The sequence below is a fragment of the Erpetoichthys calabaricus genome, chromosome 3 (assembly GCF_900747795.2).
Source record: "Erpetoichthys calabaricus chromosome 3, fErpCal1.3, whole genome shotgun sequence".
NCBI classification, from domain to species: domain Eukaryota; kingdom Metazoa; phylum Chordata; class Cladistia; order Polypteriformes; family Polypteridae; genus Erpetoichthys; species Erpetoichthys calabaricus.
This window is the reverse complement of record NC_041396.2, coordinates 267,974,132-267,994,857: the sequence shown is the minus strand read 5'-3', so window position 1 is coordinate 267,994,857 and position 20,726 is coordinate 267,974,132. Positions and strand designations below refer to the sequence as shown.

General features: G+C 37.1%; 2 protein-coding genes across 3 annotated transcripts in view; both read left to right on the top strand.

Annotated features, from left to right (window-relative positions):
* Positions 1-1,363, top strand: part of zanl (zonadhesin, like) — a 124,011-nt gene extending 122,648 nt beyond the window's left edge. Inside the window, exon 51 of the mRNA XM_051924772.1 lies at positions 1,105-1,363. Coding sequence (XP_051780732.1) covers positions 1,105-1,148 — 44 coding nt within the window. The 3' untranslated portion in view covers positions 1,149-1,363. The remainder of the gene's footprint in view (positions 1-1,104) is intronic.
* Positions 1,364-4,059: 2,696 nt separating this feature from the next.
* Positions 4,060-20,726, top strand: part of tfr2 (transferrin receptor 2) — a 76,894-nt gene continuing 60,227 nt past the window's right edge. For both annotated transcript variants that reach the window (XM_028798231.2, XM_028798229.2), the window contains exon 1: positions 4,060-4,134. The gene's annotated coding sequence lies outside the window, so the exon portion shown is untranslated. The remainder of the gene's footprint in view (positions 4,135-20,726) is intronic.

Here is a 20,726-nt window from a genome sequence, read left to right as displayed (position 1 = left end):
AGATGTACCTCTGATCCTCCGAAGAAAACAGTTTTAGCCCCAGTAGTCAATGAGTACCAGCAGGTTGCCATGCGACATGTGCTTGACGCCTAACGAATGCCAGGGCTTTTACTCTGCTTCTGCCAATCATGTAATTGTCTTCTGCAGTTTGCTTCATGCTCAGCAGATATTGCTGCTTTTCTTCTTTTCTTCCTTCAATACCATCTTTTTGATCAATTTCCCAGTATAATTTGCCTTAGGAAGGACCGGATAATAACATTTCGGAGGTTGCTGCTATCCAGATTGGTTAGTTCACAAATGAACATCACATTATAAAATTCTGATTAAGACCAAGATTAAGGTTCTGGTCTCAATGGTTTGTGAGTAATGTTTGACAGACAGACACAACCCCTTAGCATTTTATATACTGTACATAGGTAACAAGGCACCTCATTGAGAAAGTGTGGCGATTCAATGATTTAATCAAACATAAGGGATAAGTTAATAAAGCAAATATAATGAATTAATTAGTATGAAAATAAATATAGCTAAAAATCAATGTTAGAATATAAGAAAATTTCAGAAAAGGTTAGAATCAGTGCTATAGGAGTTGGCAGTCTATCACAAGGTACTGTCAAACTCATAGCCACACTCACTTAACTATGACCAATTTAGAAATGCCAGTTAATCTAACCTGTACATGTCTGGACAGTGGAAGAAGACCAGAGAATCTGGATTAAAGACACACACACACATGGGGAGTACATTCAAACTCTACATAGGCAGTACTTGGGCTGGAATATGACTCTGTGGCTATGGGACTATAACACTCACCATTGTGCCATGTCATCTATTAATAAATCGATTAATCTTATTTTTGTGCTTTTTTATTATTTAGCTGTTGTGTTTAATTATAGATCAAACACTGGATTTTGTCGATAAATGTGAGGTTTACTTCCTTTAAATTTGCTTTCTTTGGCAAACTAGATAGAAAGTGAGATTGAAAGAAAGTGAGAATGACTGACACTTATCATCCTAAAATTAAATTTCTTTTATTATAAATGAATAGGTTAGTAGAATTTAGTTTAAGTGACTAAATATAAGATCTTTGTCTCTTTCTAACAGATCCAAACTACAAGAAACATAAAACCAGTGTGACAAAATTCTGAAAAACAGGAATTCAGCACTGCTAAATGGGAGCTACACTGTACAGATGTTTTGGGGATGGGGAATTCTTGTATACTTTTAGAAAAAAGAGTAATATATTAACATTTTATGAGTGAATGTACATTGTATGTTGAAGCATTTCTATAATCTACTTTGTGAATGTCATTAAAACATTGTATTTTACTGCTGTTCTCCATTCTTTACATATAAAATTATATTAATGTACAGCAATGTTTCTTGTGAGCAGTATTTGCTACTAAAAACATTTATTTCATGTAACTCTTTTACATAACCAGTTATACCAATGTGATTTATCTCAATGGTATAAAACAAGTGCTTCTATACTTCCATAGGTAGAACTAGAGGCACACAGAGATGTTGTAAGATGGGTGCTGCTAGCAAGAAGTAAACTTTAAGCTTTATTACATTTTTAATTAATACTGGGATTGGCTCCAGCAGACCCCCGTGACCCTGTGTTCGGATTCAGCGGGTTGGAAAATGGATGGATGGATGGATCATCTCCACTGATTACACACCACATTAAGCACCCATGACTCCTGCATATAACAGTTTTCTGTTATACTTTACTTTAACCTGGAAAAAAGCACAAGAAGATCAAGGTCTTCATGGTCTGAAATGGATTAAACATGTTTGATAGTGAATGCAACCATAGATGGATGACATAATTTATAAATAAATTATATATATATATGTATATTTATTTATGTAAATGTGTGTGTATATATATGTATGTGTATGTATGTATGTATGTATGTATATATACATACATGTATGTATGTATGTGTGTGTATATATATATATATATATATATATACATACATACATACATGTATATATATAGTCAAGCTTGGGTCCCAAAGTAGTACAGAAGAGTTTCCAAATAGTAGAAGCTTTATTGCAGTTGTGGCAGCTAAAAACACAAGACTCTTTCAGAAGCGGTCCAGCCACACTGGGAACAGCTGTCAAATATGACACCCCGACTCCTGGTCAAAAGAACACAAAGTCTTCTTCTTCAAGGGGGTACAATGGCTCGAAAGCAGTGACCAGTGCAGAGGGAATCTGGTGGAAGAGAGAACAGCAGAGTGAGACCTCAGGATGGCCACGGCTCAGTCTTTTAACGTTGAAAGGCAAGCTAACAAGCCTGCAGCTCATCCCGCAAAGAGGTGGTGTTAGAGTGTGTTTGTTTTCCATTGAAATACTGCTTAAGAAGGAGTTTCTGAAGAGCAGCCGTGTCTTCCTTCAGCAGCTATCACAATATATAGACTTTTTGTTTAAAGTCTAATTCATTTTAATTTGATATTTAAAAATTACATTAATAATATAAATATGTATTGAAAATAGTCCACTTGTTATTTCAGATATCTTAAAATGTAAAGAAGATGACTTAAATGCGTTTCAGATGCCTTTACTCTGATTGACATTTGACTTACATGAAGTATGTACTTAGATATCTCAAGTTCTTTTATTGATGTCTTAAAATTGGTTTCTCCTTGACTTGAAATATCTTAAAATGTGTTTCAAGATATTCTATATTTAATATCAAGATGTCTGAAATATATTTTAAGACATTTTTCAAAAATGTATTTCAATATGACTATAATTTTTGAGATATGTAAAAGTAAATGTAAAGATATCTCACAATAGTGTACATTTCCCAATATGTGAAAATAGTCCATTGTATCATATCTTAAATGCATTTCAAGACAGTCTTTAAAATAACTTTACTGGTCATTTTAAAATCTCTGAAATTAATATCTTAAAATATATAGAAAGACCTATTGAAAAGATAACAAATACATAATGTGATTTTGAGCTCTCTTAATATGGTTAAAAGGTCAATGTAAAATATTTCAAAACATATTTTGAGATATCTGAAATGTGCAGGAACCTTACCTTGAGATATATGAAAATATTTTCCACATATTAAAACACGAACAGTTTTACCAGAAAAAGATCATTCACCCTAGTAAGCTCATCAATCTTGCTCACTTAATTTCTCCAACATAGCATTAAGATGAATTTTGAAGGTTCCTAAAGTTCTACTGTCTACCACACTACTTGGTAACTTACAGCGACTATTCTCTGTGTGAAGACAAACTTTTTAATACTTGCGTACAATCTGCTCTTGCTTCCATCTGTATTTCCGTGTTATTGTAGAAGAATGTATATTAAAGTAATACTCGATGTCCACTATACTAGTTCCCTTCATGGTTTTAAACACTTCAATCAGGTCACCTCTTAATCTCCAGTAGTTTAAACATTATTCGCTCATCTTCTCCAGTATTCACTTACAGCTTGCGTACCTTGAAATGTATCTGACAACTTACTTTAAATATCTTAAAATATTAGGTAACTTGAAATATCCTGACATGATAATTACATTTACTGAAAACCTGAACAGGATATCTGAAATTCATAATGATACATTTCTAAATGCCAATTTGAATGCTAATCTTATGATCTCATTGATATTAAAAATATATTGTAATATAGCGTTGATTGATCGATTGATTGAATGATGTTTAATTAATCACACATTCTTTGTATTACTTTGTTCCTAGGGCCACGACCACACGAATCATGTACTGCATGTATATTGAAAAATCTATAGAGGTTTTATACATTAGCTGCAAGAAAAATGTCAGCTAATACAAAGCGCTGTGCAGACAGTAAATTTGTAGTTACAGTGTTACAAGATTACAAAATGAAGTTTAACCCACTGGAGAATTTAATACTTTTTAAATTACAAAAGAGTGCGTGACATCTCTATCCCTTTCTTTCTCTCCCAGGGGGTGGTAGAAATAATTTCTTTTTTTTTTTGGTTTAGTGATCAGTAAAAGTCCACGCCCCCTTTTTAGCCCTATGGGGTTAAGCTTACACCGAGCACCAAAAAAGCATTTCAAAAAGACGGACACAGAGACAGAGCAACATAAAGACGTGCGAGAGAAGAGTACCCGCAAGAGTCGCGTGAGTACACAGGGGACCGATTACACGCGCTTTTTCATATTCTCCAGGCTTTATGCAGTTAAACACTTAACAGTAACACAAAAAGAACTAAAATATTTTTAGCCTGTTTTCTGTATCAATGAACTTGACATTTGACAGGTGTGCTGCGAAGTTGTATTAAGTTGCTTAAGTAGATAGATAGATAGATAGATAGATAGATAGATAGATAGATAGATAGATAGATAGATAGATAGATAGATAGATAGATAGATAGATAGATAGATATTTTCTGATTTATTTAAAAAATTAAACTTCAATTTTACCAGAAAACTGAATCAGTGGCCAGGTTTTGCCGCATTGACAAAAAATAAAATCGATGAATGCACATAGCAATTATATTAAACGATAAGATAACATTCCAAACCGGCTTAATTCAGTTTTAGAACGTGGAAGGCTGAAGACTATTTCAAGGAACGAAACCTGTCCGATCGCAGGGTGGCAGTTCTTCACACAGCCATCTCAATCACACACTCACACAGGGACAATTTGGATGTGCCAACGTAACAGACCTGCACTTCTACTTTCACGAAACCAGGAGTGCTCAGAAGAAATAGACACTAAGAAAATGTTTAAACTGATTTAAACTGATCTTGGCCAGAGAGGTAGTAGCGTTAAGTATTTTCACATCATAATTGCTTTATAATAAAAACCAAAACCTTGCAGCACTTTATACACAATTACTGAATTAACATGTTTATTACCGTGTGAAAAAAAAAAGATTTATACTTTAGAGTCGAGGAGAGCCGGCGCTTGTTAGGATCAAGCACAAGTCAAGGATTAGTAATTACCGTCAAATTAGATGTACTGTAGTTAAATTAACTTATTCAATTTAATTAAAAAAAAAAAGTAAGTCCTTTAGAAGCGATAGGAATACAAAGCAGACGCGATGAGAAAGCGCAAACATATTACACAGGTCGGGGTTCAAACTCTGCGATTCACTCAGCCGCCGGAATACTCCTGAAAAACATAATTTAAAATTTAGAATATTTTTTGAATTAAGGAAACTGTGAGCAGTAGTGGCCAGTTTGCATCTCACTACCAGAAACCAAAATATATAGAGCTCATGATTTGCAACTCAAGCACCGGGAGAGTAAGAGTTAAGAGGCTTTGCGCACTAAAAGTATTTCAGCAATCGCTTTGCACATTGATCTCTCCTGGCGTGAGAAACACGCTTTGCAAGTCATTCCTGTGTCTGTGTGTTTTTCAACAGCTTGTCCATGTTGCCTAAGAGTACAATTGTGGCTGTTTTCGGAGGATTCTCTGTTTTTCCGAATGTACACAAATTATGTAATCAATCGTCTCATAGTCCCCAGCATGCCACTGGTGTGCCAACAAGCCATACACCAGGTTGGCAAAAGCGGAATTAATTCATAAAGTCAGGATTAACGGAAACCACTGGATATCTCTAAAATATGTCTACATGACCCGGAGTGCGTGCTCTCCGTCTTCTTACACTCTTAAAAATATTTTTTTTCTTTAATGGCACTTTATGGTCCTTTGCTGGGTCGTGTGGTTCTTCGCGGAACCATTGCTTGACAAATCACCTTTTAATTATGGGAATGGTTCTTTGTATGGAGTTGGTTCTTTCTGCTTTTGAATAACTTGCAAAAAATGAAATGTTTAATGTATATGGTAGACTACCTATAGCAAAGCACTAAAAGATTAAGAAAACCTGGACTTAGCCTGTGTTATTGTATGTAGCAAGAGTCCTTTTAAAATCAGGAATACATTTGTATTTCACAAATCTGTTACCACCTGCCCATGGTTATCTGCAGTATTGAGCCTGTTACAGTTCTATATATAAAGGTTTTTTCTAGAACCTTGATGTGGTTAGGTCTTTTGGGAACTAAAAATGATTCCCCTATGGCATTGCTCTAAAGAACGTCTCTATATTTTCCAAATAATCTGAGAGCATGTTTTGAACAGGATAGAAAACTAAAGTCCCTAAAGCAAATTCAAGGAGGAAAGAAAAAATCTTGTAAACGATACACAGACAGCCAACTAAGAATCAGATATATGCTAGTTATGTTCTTAAAATTAAAGGTGCCTGAGTGGCTTTTCAGTGAAATTCCATAAGGGAATCATTTTTTGTTCCCAAAGCCCCTATCTTTAATTTATTTTGAACCATAACAGACTTGAAACAATAAATAACCTTGAAGAATTCATATGATTTTAAAAGGTCTCTCACTGCATAAATATTGTAACACAGGTTATGTTCAGGTTTAGTTAATCTGTTAGTGCCCTGCTAGGTAGTCTACCATTAAAGAGTTCAGGTTGTTTTTCACATAGGACGTTTTTCACAACATAAAGAACCAACTTCATATTCAGAGAACATTTCCCACAATGAAATGGTGCTTTGTCTAGCAATGGCTCTATGAGGACACCACATCCTTGTAAATAATGATAAAGAGCCTTTAAAGAACCGGTCTTTTTAAGAGTGTACTTGCAGTGCCACTTTGCTTTTTGATCAAGTTATTTCAAAATGCTGTCATAATAATTTTAAATCCACCATCTCTACAGTGGCAGCAATTATAAACACAATTACAATGTTACAGCACAACAGAAACTGGAAATCTATAAATCCAGTACACATGTAGTGTGAAAAATAGCAAAGTGGTTTAACCATAAGAAGTAAAAAGCTGTCACTGTATCACTGAAAACAGCAGTTTAAACTTACTTTATCAGGTTTTCTATGTTAATAATAATAATAATTCTTTACATTTATATAGTGCTCTTCTCACTACTTAAAACACTTTTCATAGTGAGTGAGGAGCCACTTCAACTACCACTAATGTGTAGCATCCATCTGGATGATGCAATGGCCACCATTTTTGCACCAGTACACTCACCACGCATTAGCTGTTAGGTGGTGAAGTGGAGAGAGACATAGCCAATTAGAGACAGGCAATTATTAGGGGGCCAAAATGACTAGGACATGTATTGCAATTTAGTCTGGACATTAGGGCACATCCTACTCTTTACGAAGGATGCCCAGGGATCTTTTATAACCACAGAGAGTCAGGATCTTGGTTTTAAATTTCAATCGAAGGACGGAGCCATATTTACAGGACAATGTCACAGTCGCCGCACTGGGGCATTGGGATCCACATTCAGACCACAGGGAAGGTGCCCCCTACTGGCCTCACCAACATCTCTTCCAGCAGCTACCCAAGCTTTTTCTAGATGGTCTTGCATCCATGTACTGCTTGGGCCCAAACATGCTTATGTTCAGGGGGATGACTCCTTCTGAATTGCATGTTGTATGGCTACTGTAAATTATTGAAATAAAATCATTTAGGAGTACTAGAATGTACTATATACAGTACAGAATAATTATTTTGGGAATGTTATTTTTCAAGTGCTTCACATCTATCTCTGAACATTCAGTTTAAAGGAAAAGCTATTTATTATTGTGTGTTTATCTGAATACAATAACCTACTGAATGAAATAGCAATGGTTTAATGCAAAGAAAAGATGGAAGTTTTTGTGTTTCTGTGGGTTTGAACAGGTGGAATTTACACATTGTGCCATCATGAGAGCTTGTCTTTGTTAAATCACAAAGCTATCTGTCATTTATAACATTACAAAAACTGTGACAAGAACAGGCAATTCAGCCCAACAAACATGTCCACCTTATTCATCTAGACCGACAAAAATAACATCAGGTCAAAATGTGTCCATAAAGGTCCCTAACGTCCTACTATACTATCTGGTAATTTATTCTGTGTATCTGAAATTTGTGTAAAATCTGCTCGTAACAAGTTTCCAACAATGCCTTTGTATTGTTGCAGATTTCATTTTAAAGAAAGTTCTGAGATCCACTATACTAATTTCTTTCATAATTTTAAATACTTCAGTCACGTCACTTCTTAATCTCTGTCTGCTTAAACTGAAAAAGTTTAACTCCTTTAATTTCTCCTCATAGCTTCTTTCTAAGCTGTGAATCTACAGGTTAAATCCATAACTCATTAAGGTTGAGATCTAATTTTTCAGAAGCTTATTGTCTAATTTTAATATACCCACACTGACATTTTTATTTCTTTTATTAATATATATTTGTGTGATTTCCCCTTCTAAAGACACAATAAATATTCATGAACTAGAAACCAGAATGCAAAATGCACGTCAGATCTCACTCTTATTGTGATCACAGCCATAAAACCAAATCAGTTTAGGCACCAAACATCAGATCACACAGATCTGACTAATGTCAATACCAGTGCTGATAATGAAGGCACCATGCAAAATAATGAATAACTGATGCCAAAATCACATTACACATCCCTGGGTTGCCATCGCCAAGTTGAAATGTGTGCTCATACTTGTCTCTTACCCAGCTCTCTTTAGGGCATGGTTAATGAAGTTAGGCTAAACAAACAAACAGTTCCAGGATACCTAGTTAGTTGCAAAGTAATTTACTGTCATTTTCCAGTCAATGGGGTCGGTGACCACCTAGCAGGAAAGTGTCTGCCTTTCTTTATTTGTTTTGTGGCAGTCGCTGCTTTGTTTGATGCTCATAGTTTGATTCTGTGCCTGCTGTTCTTCTGAACTCATTCCAAATATTTCTTTTTGTTTTCATAGTCTGCATCATTCCCGGTTTTAGGTAGGAACATTAAATAGGAACAAGGCAGGAAATTTCCACGGAAGACATTCCAGTACACAATGGGGAGAACATGAAAAATCCCCACAGGTACCCAGCAGAAATCATGTCTTAGGGATAAGTGCTGCTGTGAGGCAGCCATGCCACGGTAACCAGAGCATATTGTTTTATTTCTTCACTTTCACAAACTGTGCTGTCTGTATTTTATATACTGTAGCTCCTTTCAAGGGAACATAATTACAATTCAGTTTGCAGACCTAACATGAGTACAAGAGTGAAGTGAAGGCAACCATAAAATCATTAACCACTATACAACAGTTAATTAACCTTATGTTCACTTTAATGAGGCATATTAAAAGGTACTGTACATATAGTAAAATTACAGGGAAAATAAAAAACTAAACATTACAAATCAAGTGGTTGCTTTAAAAAATAAAAAAATGAAAGAAAGCATTATTCTAAGTGTTATAGTACGCTAAAATGCACAAAAGGTCAACAAGTAAGGTGTCAGCTGGAGTTAAGGTTGTTGTTTATACTGCCTAAGACTCAATGATTTGGTGACATTGACTGAGATGAAGCCAGTTATACGGTATTGATGCAGATGAAAGAGTCAGGTTTACATACAGGGCCAGTACTTCATCAAACTTGAGGTCTAGAATTTGCCTCAAACTCATGGCCAAGCCACTAAAATAAGGCTTTTAAAGCCAACCGGGCCAAAGGAGAACTATGTGAACTTTTGACTGTGAGTAGGTGGTGACCCACAAACACTTTGCAATGGACTCACACATATAAATCGTGAACAAATACAAATCACAAAACAGAATAAATCACCAAAGTCCTGTGCTGCCTTCCTGATTAGACTACTTTGCTCATCTCAATCAGGCAAACTGTTTAGCCCACTTGCCAACCATTACACCTCATTTTCCGATATTTTACCTTCTCCATACAACTGTTGTATATCAATGATCCTCCATTCACAGTAATGCCATTGGTATTATTATTATTATTATTATTAATAATAATAATAATAATAACACTTTAGCACATGTCTTTATCCAAGGTGACTTACACACCAAACCATAATACAATGCAATGCAAGTGAGCATAAAGTTCAAAATGAACTAGTAGTGAAAAGCAAAAAATTAAAGTAAAGCACAAGAATTGTAGTAACACAGTTAGTCCCTATAGTACATGAGAAACCAGAACTCAAACAAATTACTATCAGTTTGTAAATGTCCATAAGAAGGGAAGAGTGGAAGGAGGTCAAAGCTGTCATAAAAAATACCATAAGGAATTGTATCTTTAAGAGGCAACTGAAAATCCGTAGATTGAGAGAAGATCAAGGATCACGGGACACTCAGGAGACATTGATAAAAAGAGACACAAATTAGAGACATGTATGTCAAGGTAAGAGTTTTGAATTGCTTCCTTGCTGTGATACAGAGGATGAGTGATGCAAAAGGGAATTGTGGATGAAACTAGGAGCCAAGCAAACTACTTGTACAGCTGAAATCTGAGGGAAACTAGAGAGGTCTGATCATAGTAGCTGGGAATCCTGCCAAGAGGGAACAACAGACCCTGCAATGGATTGTGTTGTGAAGTGGTGAGGAAAAGTTGAATCTTGTCAATATTATAGAAAAAGAAGTGACAGGGTTGTGAATTAAGGGAAAATCATCCAGGATCTCACCAAGGTTCCTGACAATAACTGTAGTGAGAGTCCTTAAAGTGGATGGAGAGGTAGAAGATAGTACAAGATAGTAATCTTAAAGTAGTCAAATTTAAGATAATGCTTTTCCATCTATGATGACATGGCAAAAAGACTGTTTGAAATCTGGGCTGAAACCTGAGTGTGAAAGAAGAAATTGAAAAGAAGATCAACTGTATGTATGATCAGTACAGAAGTGGTGAGAGAAGCAATAAGAGGAAATTAGATTGATGATGGAGCAAATGTTGAGAAAAGATAAAGGAGGTCTTAATAATTCTTAAGCACAGCCATGGTCAGGTTCTGCAGCGGAGACAGAGTTAGACTAGTACAGTTCTGTGTGGATCACCTGTGTTGAGGGTCATCTTGGATGACATAGTGCTTCCAATCAATGTATGCTGAGGTCTATTGGTTAGTAAGTCCAAAATCCAATTTTCCAACATGTTCCTTTACATGCTCTGCCTAAACAATTGCTTGATGTTGTTTATATGCTGCAGCCTTTCCAACGGTTTTGCTAATCCATAAATGATATTTTTATGTTACTTACCCCATTTACATTGTAGTGATGGTCAAGAAAAAAAAATAATCTCATGTTGTCATGGATAACAAATCTAATACTGTGTCTAATAGAACAGGATCCATGCTTTTTAACTGAAGACAGGACTCTTGGCCAATGAATGAGGAGGGAGGATGGATCATGAGTGTATAAGCACAGCCCTGTATGAAGAGACTTCCTGTTTGTGGACTACTTTAATTTTCCATAGTTATTTATTTAACAACATTTTAGCAAAGAATACATGAATTTTTGACGTGTGGATTATGTGAGATGATTAGCATAGTTTTTCTCCTTGGATATCTATAATACTGTTTGCTGTTGCCCCTTGGGTTGGCGTCCTATCAGAAACTTTGTTGTGTCCATTATCCAAAAAAAAACATAATATTATAGGTTTCTCTTGGCTATCACTACAAACTAAATGGGCTAAGTAATAGATATAAAAAAATACCATTTTTGTGTGTAGTATTTCTTTAACTGTTTACATATACCCTTTTGATTTTCTCTTTTGCATTTTTGGGAGAAGAGGAGTTTGACAAAGACTATTGTCATCTGTTATTATTTACTCCTAGTATATGAAAAATTATATTCAGTAATTGCATTCATCATTCATTCTTTCATTTCCCACTGCTTATCTGAGACTGGGGTCACGGGTGCAACTGTCTTAGCAGTGAGGCCCTTACATGATTATATGTAAATAAACCATTAACGACATCACATCATACTTGGGAAATTCCTCATGATTAGGAATTAACAAATTTTTATCCTGTAAATATATGTTCTGGCCAACCTTAGTAACTACAGGCCAATCACTTGAATGCATATCAAATTAAAATTAATGGAAGCAATTCTAAGAAAAGATTAAGCAACCTCCAGTATAATAGGGACAGATGTATTGGCTGAAAGTCAAAAAGGGTTTGTATAGGGGAGATTGTATTTCACTAATATGTCAGAATCTAATGAGAAAGCAGCAAAAATAAATGATATAATGTATCATAGTTTTTAAAAAGCTTTCTATATGGTATTGTACGTGAGGCAAGCAATCAAAAGAAGTTTAGATTCAAGGTGCAGTGTGCAGCTGGCTATGGAATTGGGTTAAGCACAGAAAGCAATGAGTTATGCCATGAAAAACATTTTCAGTGTTAGTGGTTTCTATTAAGGAATGGTCTGGGTGTCTATGTTCTTTCATGTTTAATTGTCAACTACATAAAAAAACTGAGATAAGAAGCTGGCTAACTTTGCAGATGACAATAAACCAAAAAGGCTGATGGACCTTACATTCCCATAAACCACAAAAGATGGGCCTAGGTAGAATTCAAATTGTGGAAATTGAACTTTAATGTAAATGACATTTTACATGCCACAAGTAACAATAGTAGATGCATGAAAATGTGATGGAAGACTTAGGCTATGTGTAGTTAATGATCTTCTCCGGTCTGCAGATTGCAGTTAACTTAATATTCTCCTCCTTCTTGACTTAAGTGCAGCATTTGACACTGTTAACCATGAAATCCTCCTGTCATGTCTCTCTGTTGTAGGCATCTCTGGATTAGCCCTGCAATGGTTCACACCATATTTTTCTAATAGGCAACAGTTTGTCACACTCGACCGATATAAATCCTTCACCTCACCTGTGTTGCGTGGTGTTCCTCAGGGCTCAGTCCTTGGGACATTACTCTTTCTACTTTATATGCTTCCTTTGGGTCAGATTATTCACAGACATGGCCTTAACTTCCACTGTTATGCAGAAGATATGCAGTTATATCTCAGTACACACTCCCCTACAGACTCACCTCCCAGCACACTCACTGACTGCATTACTGATCTTAAGCTATGGATGGAAAATAACTTTCTCAAACTTAATGCCAATAAAACTGAAGTGTTACTGGTAGGCCCAAACTCCCTACTTTCTAAGGCATCTAACTTCTCTGTTTCTGTGGATGGTACACTTGTCAAACCTGCTCCTGTTGTCAGAAATCTTGGTGTTTTGTTTGATTCATCACTTAACTTTGAGTTACACATTAGGTCTCTTTCCAAAATTTCATTTTGTCATCTCCGTAACATTGCCCGCCTCCGTCCATTCCTGTCCTTGTCTGACGCTCAAACTCTGTTTCTTTGTTTCATAATGTCTCGTATTGATTACTGTATTTTTCTCTTCATTGGCCTCCCTGCAAAATTTATACAGAAGCTACAGTACATTCAGAACTCCACAGCCAGAGTCCTCACCCACACAAAGCGTTTTGCTCACATCTCCCCTGTTTTCTCCCAACTTTTTTTTTACTCTGTATGTAAAGCAACCTTGGGTTTTTGAAAGGTGCTCTATAAATGCAACTTATTATTATTATTATTATTATTATTAACAGCTTACTAGTTACTGTTCACTTCAACCTGGCAAAGCATAGGTTAATACATATGAAGATTAAAGTTCTCCTCCATTCCTTTTGAAATTCTGAGCTCAGCCATGTGAAAGGCATGTGGATGCATGCAGATCCCCAACTAAATTAATCCTTCTCAATCTGGGCTAAGTCTGACTGGCAGTGCCAGGTGTGAAAGCCTGGCATTGGGTCTGCAAGGCACATTCACCATAAACTGCAAACACAATGCTGATTCATAATACTATAATGAACACAGAGACAAAGGCATCACACAGAATTAATAGTTCAGTACCCTCACAGATAAGCATATTTATTGTTTTACTAGGCTTGGACAATCACTTAATTCTAGTGTAACTAAACAAACTTCCCTGCAGTTCAGGGAAAACAGTAAATGTGCACCTAGACACCAGGCAAGTCTCTGTACACCTCAGCTTGTCCCCTCCTCTGTCCTACCTCCATTCTTCCCTCCAGCTGCTTTACTTCTCATCAGTCTCTCCTAAAGCATGTTAACTCCCTAGATCCTTCTGTCTTCCATGGGAACCTCCTCACACAGGCTCTCACTGTTCAATCCTACCAGTCACTAGAGACTACACTGCCTGCTAACTATGGCACTCTTTTTATAATTTTTGTAGGGTTTTCCAACCCCTATGCTTGAAGTGTGCCAGTACTCACCAGTACTACATACAAACACTTCCAAATTTTGCTGTTTGGAGTACTGGGAGTTTTCCATACATGCTGGCAGTGTTTGAAGTCAGCCAGTACTCACCAATATGCAATACTGGAACTTCTATTTATTAGTCTTCAGAGGATGCTCACTTTTTTCAGTATTCTGTATCGGCACTTATTATAATCTATTAGTATTGTAATGTTACATGTCTTCAGAGAATTGTAGCAAGGCAACCCCAGTCTCCAACATATTTCTGTCTCCTAGCTTATACTTGTGTAAGGGGAACCCTTCACGCCCTCTGGTCTCCCACCTGAAATCTCTCCTTCTCCCAGCCAAAATACCTGGAGTGCAACCATTTATTTTTTTCTACAAGGTTCTTGTGGAGAGTATATGTCAACTTGATAAAGTGCATTTAAGGGACCGTGGTAATGCACAAATTTTTAAAATAAAAATGAGCACATCTCGGGTTCCATGGTGGTGGCTGCAGGATGTTCGGTGTACAGGCAAGTGTATTACTTGATTAGGTCAGCTGGCACTCTACAGGTCCTAATTAAGGTGCAGCACCAGCAGGGGTACAAATAGGGACGTTGAATAGAAGGCAGAGAGAGATTGAGAAAGAAGGGGAACAGAACAAAAGGAAAGGAAAAGAAAGTTCAAAGGAAAGGACAGAAGCTGATGCTACTATGGAGAGGAGGGAGGAAATCAGAAATGTTGCCCCATGTGGAGCAGTTGCTCTCCAGGGTAGGGTCACTCCTGCTGAGTGGCCAGAGTGGCAAAAGAGACCTATGGCTCTTATAGATTATTGGAGACGACAAGGGATTGTGGCAGGAGAACAGAGCAGGGCTTGCTTGACCGCACCTGTCAGAATGAGGATGTCCCTTCTTGCTGAGGAGAGTTAGCAGAGGAGATATAAGTGTTAGAAGCAGGCACAGAGGCCCATGAGTGATTTTGAAGGACAGATACTCACTGTGGTGTTACCCTTTTGATTTTAACTTTTTGAAAATTTATTTATTGTTACTTTTAACCTCCACCAATGCACTGGATTTTATTTGGAATTAATTGTTTATTGTGGATTATTAATTTGAAAGACTACACTTCACTTTTGTTTTGGATACTATTTATTCTATTGACTGTATAAAATTAGTTTGCACTGATTTGCACCTTAGTTTTCTTGTTATGTGTCCTCATTGCCCAGTCCATCTCAGTTTCATGACTATCAATGTCCAAGAGTCCAAAGAGGTAATGCCAGGTTTGGGCAAACTGGTCCTCACAGTTTAGTACATATAATTTGAGGGGCACAGGAAGGAGGAGGGTCACTTAGGAAGTTGTAATGTCACTGATGGTCCAAAAGACTGCACCAAAAGACTTGGATATGATACTGTATAACTGTTGACCTACCTCACAATTTCTGAAATACAATGTTTAACAAAATAAATTAGGTGGTCTGCAGCACAAAGATTTCCAACCATCCTGTAAATTCCTGTCTCCCAATATTCCAAACTCCTTATCCCCTGAACTGACTAAATAGTTCTACAGCTAAACTGTGACAAACAAAATTGGAATAGGTTTCAGATATACTGCTGTGGGGGTCAGCTTCTTTATAACTCTGTACAGTTTTTTACCTCTTTAAGTGAAGAGTACAAATCTGTATTCTAAATCTTTTTAAATACAACGCATTACTGCTTACATGGAAATAATTTAAGTTCTCTGTTTTATTTTTTGTTACATTTTGTATTCTGAATTGAGAAGTAAATAATGATACAAAAGACCAGGCAAAGTATTTACATTGATTTCAGGGAAAGTAGTGCTTGCAGTAGGCCAGTACTCATCTCTACTCTGTAAAGGCAATTCTGCATTTTGCTGTTTAGGGTACTGGAAGTTTCCCAGTGTTTGTGGTCAGCAGGTAGTCATCAATATGCCGCACCTGCACTTCTCACAACCTATCAGTACTTCAATGCCACACACGGCATTGTCTTCCCTTCTCAGCTGTCTTCCCAATCTCTTTGTCTTCTAGTTTATACATTATACTGTATGTACAGCATCCCCCATAAGTAATGTCTTTCGGTGTCCTAGTTGATATGTGTAAAAGGGAGACCCCCAACCAAAGTTAGCTGACAGAGTAGGCACAACATGAGTACTGTCTCTTCTTTTATCAACTTCATCTCTTGGGGAAAGGAATAAACAGAGACAGAATAATGTTAACTTTTTTTTACTGAAATACATTTCTCCCATTCAACATTCTGTTTTTATCAGAATGTGTTTAGTTCAAAGATAGGATAGAAATGTGGGCAATGACAAGACAGAGCACCAAGTTGACTCCCAGCCTAATCACTATGGACAGTGGGCAAATTCCCACAGTTTCGACTAGGATTCTGTCCCGGTAGTCTGGTGTTCTTGTACATGGTACACTGACCGGCTTGGTATGAGAATCCAGGGTTCATTCCTACTAGCAGATTTTCTCAGCCGTGGCTTGGAGAAAAAAGGTCACAAAATGAATGGATGGACAGTATACACAGCCATGGTTATAGAGAAAATTCAGTCTTCACTATGACTTTCAAAACTGAGGCCAAAACTGACTTCTGAACAGATTTAGGGTGGATTTACTAAAAGACTAAATTTTACTCAGCAGTGCACAACAGATTGTGCTAATGAGAGCTTAGTAAAGTTGTGGCAAAAATTTCTAAAAAAACTAAGAAAAAAGTGTACTGGTTAAGAACACATTCAGTCAGAGATCCATGTTAACAATAAACCTTTTATTTTGTTTCAATATGTAACAATAAAGAAGTGACAAAGCTCCATAAAGCCACTTTCCTACCTTACAAGCCCTCTTTAGTTCTCTAATCTGCTTTCAGTAGGTCCTTCAATGTATTCTTCATGTTAAAGTTTTTGTTTTTTTGTAATCTGAACTTTGAGTATAGTTCAACATCCACAAAGATCACAGTACATTAGCTGAAAAGGGTTGCTGGAAATTTTACTTTTTAATGGATACATGTTCATCCTTCCATCAATCCACCACCTTTTTCCAGAAAGCATCAGGCACAAAATAAGAATAACACCAGGACAGGGTGCCAGTCCATTGTATGGTGATGGAAACTGGCAACACCAGTAAATTGTAAACATGCAGATATTTATATCATCCGTCCATTTTATGAATCTGCTTATTCCATTTCAAAAACACAGGGAGGCAGAACCCTGGGTGCAAGTGAGGAGGAAACCAACCCTGGACAGGACAAGCGTATCCAGACAAAAATCTAAACAGACATGGTACAAAAGTTAAACCCCACATGGACAGAAATCGACCTTGTCTCCAGGACATCTAGGGCACTAGTGAACTAGTGACTACATCACAATGAACATAAAACTGGCACACACACATATACTGTTTGAGAGCCTGGTTTGTTTTATTTCAGGAACCGAAGGCCTCTGTCTCACCCTGTGGCTATATCTATTGTGACCAATGTTGGGCACCCCAGAGCTCCATACTCCAGACACATGTGCACAGAAAAGGTCAAGGGTTCAAATAAAGTGTATTTTATTACACAATTCCTTTTTCAGGTTTTTCTTCACAAGCACAAACAATCTCTACCACAAATTCAATAATCTTCCTCCACACTCCAAGCAAGCCTTGTCCCTGATCTCCTGACTCCAATCCTTTGAATTAATGTGAGGTGCCTCCTTCTAAGCAGAATCCTGGTGTATTTACAATATCAGTATTCTGCAAGGAAGAAGCACTAAGTAGGGAAGCCATTCCCTGCAGCACCCCCTGTGGCACCCATGGAGCACAGCAGGGCTGCCTCATGGGATTACAATTCCCAGTGCTCCCTGCAAATGTAGATCTGGGTATGTAGGCCCAGCTGCCAACCAGTATACCAGAGGTGCATGCAGTATTGATTGACTGCTTCCCTATGTCCATATACAGTGGCACCTCAGGTCACGAACATCTCAGACCACGTACATATCGGGTTATGACCAAAAAGTTCTGCAAATTTTTGCATCTGTTCATGACCACACACTCGGGTGACTAACAAGCCAGTTTCCCTTCCGGTTTGTACGCACCGATGATTTCCGCATATGTTCAGAGCCCAAGCAGAAGAAGTAAACATTACAGAAGAAGTAAGTAAACATTTAGTTTACTATTACACTGTGCATTCTATGGTATAATTAACTATTTTTGTACTTAAAAATCTTAAAAAAAATACATTTACATACAGCTCGTACGGTCCAGAACGGATTATTTGTATTTACATACAGTCCTATGGGGGAAATTACTTCGGGTCACGACCAAATCGGGTTGCGACCAGAGTTTTGGAACGAATTACAGTCGTGACCCGAGGTTCCACTGTACCACTCTGGCCACCCAGCTGGACAAAGATCTTCTACCCTTCATGCTGGCCTCCTGGTCAGGCAAGGAAACAGGGTGCATACATATATATATCCCTTTTATTTAATTAAATTCAATCAATTTGTCAGGGCAGTAACATAAGTGGACACTGCATTGCGAACATTGTTTTAAACTGTGATGCGTATTGCTTGTGTTTATGTAGTTTGCAGTATTTTATTGATTTTTATTGTGCAATTCGCCTATTTTTTTAGCCATTGCCCAAATGACTTGGAAAAAAAGTATTTAAATTGATGCCTGGAAACTGTACACTCCTATCCATTACTCAGCATGCACTTTATTCGCTACAGTCTACTTTAGAAGACATTCTCTTTCAGTGCTCTCAGGGAATCTCACTTTACAGGTGACATCTCTGATCTCTCAGGTTTCCAGACCCTCCAATGTAGGTTTTTAAAACAATTTTTTCAGGATATAATAAGGGTGAAGGATACACTTTGCAGGTTTCCTGAGTTATCTTAAAGAGACATAGGTCTTATCTTTAGCTTCAGTCAAGGGTGGGATACAAGAGGTCTTGCATCAGCTAGGGCATATCAGAATCCTCTGCTAGAGATCTCTGAGGCCAGGGTGACTGACCTTTGAACAGAATACAGTAGGAGAAATGAACTTGCCTAGATGTATGTGGTTAGACTCACAAGAGAGGTATCAAGCTTGGTAAAAAATTATCATTCTCTGTAGTGGTAGCACTTTATCTACACCATAACAGGTTTGCACACTGGGGCCTGCTGCACTATTTATGATTTCTATTCAGTTTTGGTTTGTTCTTTCTTCTAATATTACGACAGACGTATCAATGCTCAGAACAAAGGTTCAGAATCAGTCTTTATTAATATTTGTGTGTCCTGAAATTGGTGGATGGAACACAAAATTGTCATTATTCTAAAACAACAAAGGGATGTTCTCAGAAATACCAATAAATTAATGGTGAGCCTAGGCAGGAACAGCTTGACACACATTTATAAAAAATAAGATGTATACATAGGATATTGTAGTTCCACAGGAAAGGGGATTGGCTCAACACAGCAATTCTTATCATCAGTAACAGATTTTTTTTAATGTGTTTTGTGAGCAGAGAAGGACTGATGTGGAGCTGTGAATACTTTCATGGCAGGAGCACACAGTAAAGAAACTCTAAAGCTTGACATCCTGGGTGAAAGAATTTTAAGATTATCTTAGGTTGCACTAGGGCCACATGTAAGTTCAGCCCCATGCTGACAGCAAAGTACTGGTGACCCAACTTAGGAAAAGGCTGTGCACTACCACATTATGTTGGCAGAGAGAAGTAAGAATAAAATGGTACAAGGTGAAGCCTGCTGTCTACTCAGAAAGCCAAAAACTGCCTTCAGTTTGCAGTCTTTTTAAAAACTGCTGCAGAATAGATCCAAAGTTCATTCTGGGGCTGCTGTAGGCCACTACTGAGTAGAGAACCCTTGAGTCTGACAAGACGTGTCTTACCCAAAAGGGATTCTATTGCATAGTCATGACAGAGAAAAGGCAGAAATATCAGGACAGGCAGATATGGAGATGTATGAGGAGAATTACATTTGTACTGAGAAAGAGAAAAAGTGGGAGAGCCATTGCAAAATAACAACAAGGGACAAAGAATTTAACCTTCACAGTTAGATAAATTTTTAATCTTTTTTTTTTTTGTTTATACCATTGATACTATGCATCCTTGCAATAACCATTGCCTTCATTTGTATTTGATCACCAGTAGACAATCATTCTGATATTATGGGATGCTTATTGATTCCTTCATCTGATTGTATTTGTGTGCACTAGGCTTGTGAAGCACAGGCATCAGTGATAAGACCAAACTAGCCAGCTATATTAGATAAATATTTCATCATTTAACATCATTAAAACCATGAAGGTGAAAGACATGTTTAAACATGGATACCAAATCAAAGACGAAAGACACTAAGTAAAAAACTAGGGCAAAAACAGAAATAATAAAAGAAAAGCAGAAAAGTATTTATTTGATTTACTGAGTAATCAATATTAATCTAATTATGATGGTGTGGGTAGCCAGCCATTCTAAAAGTGGAATCTGGTTTTGTTGTGAACAAAGATCTCAGGAAAAGCAAAAGAAACTCCAGGGGCCTTATTTATAAAGATGTGTACGCACAAAAAGAGGCATGAAAAGTGAACACACACATTCCCACAGAAACATTGGGGATTTGTAAAAGAAAAGTTAATGGGGGAACATGCGAATATTTTATGGCAACTCTGACCCAAGCGTATATAACATTTTGGGGA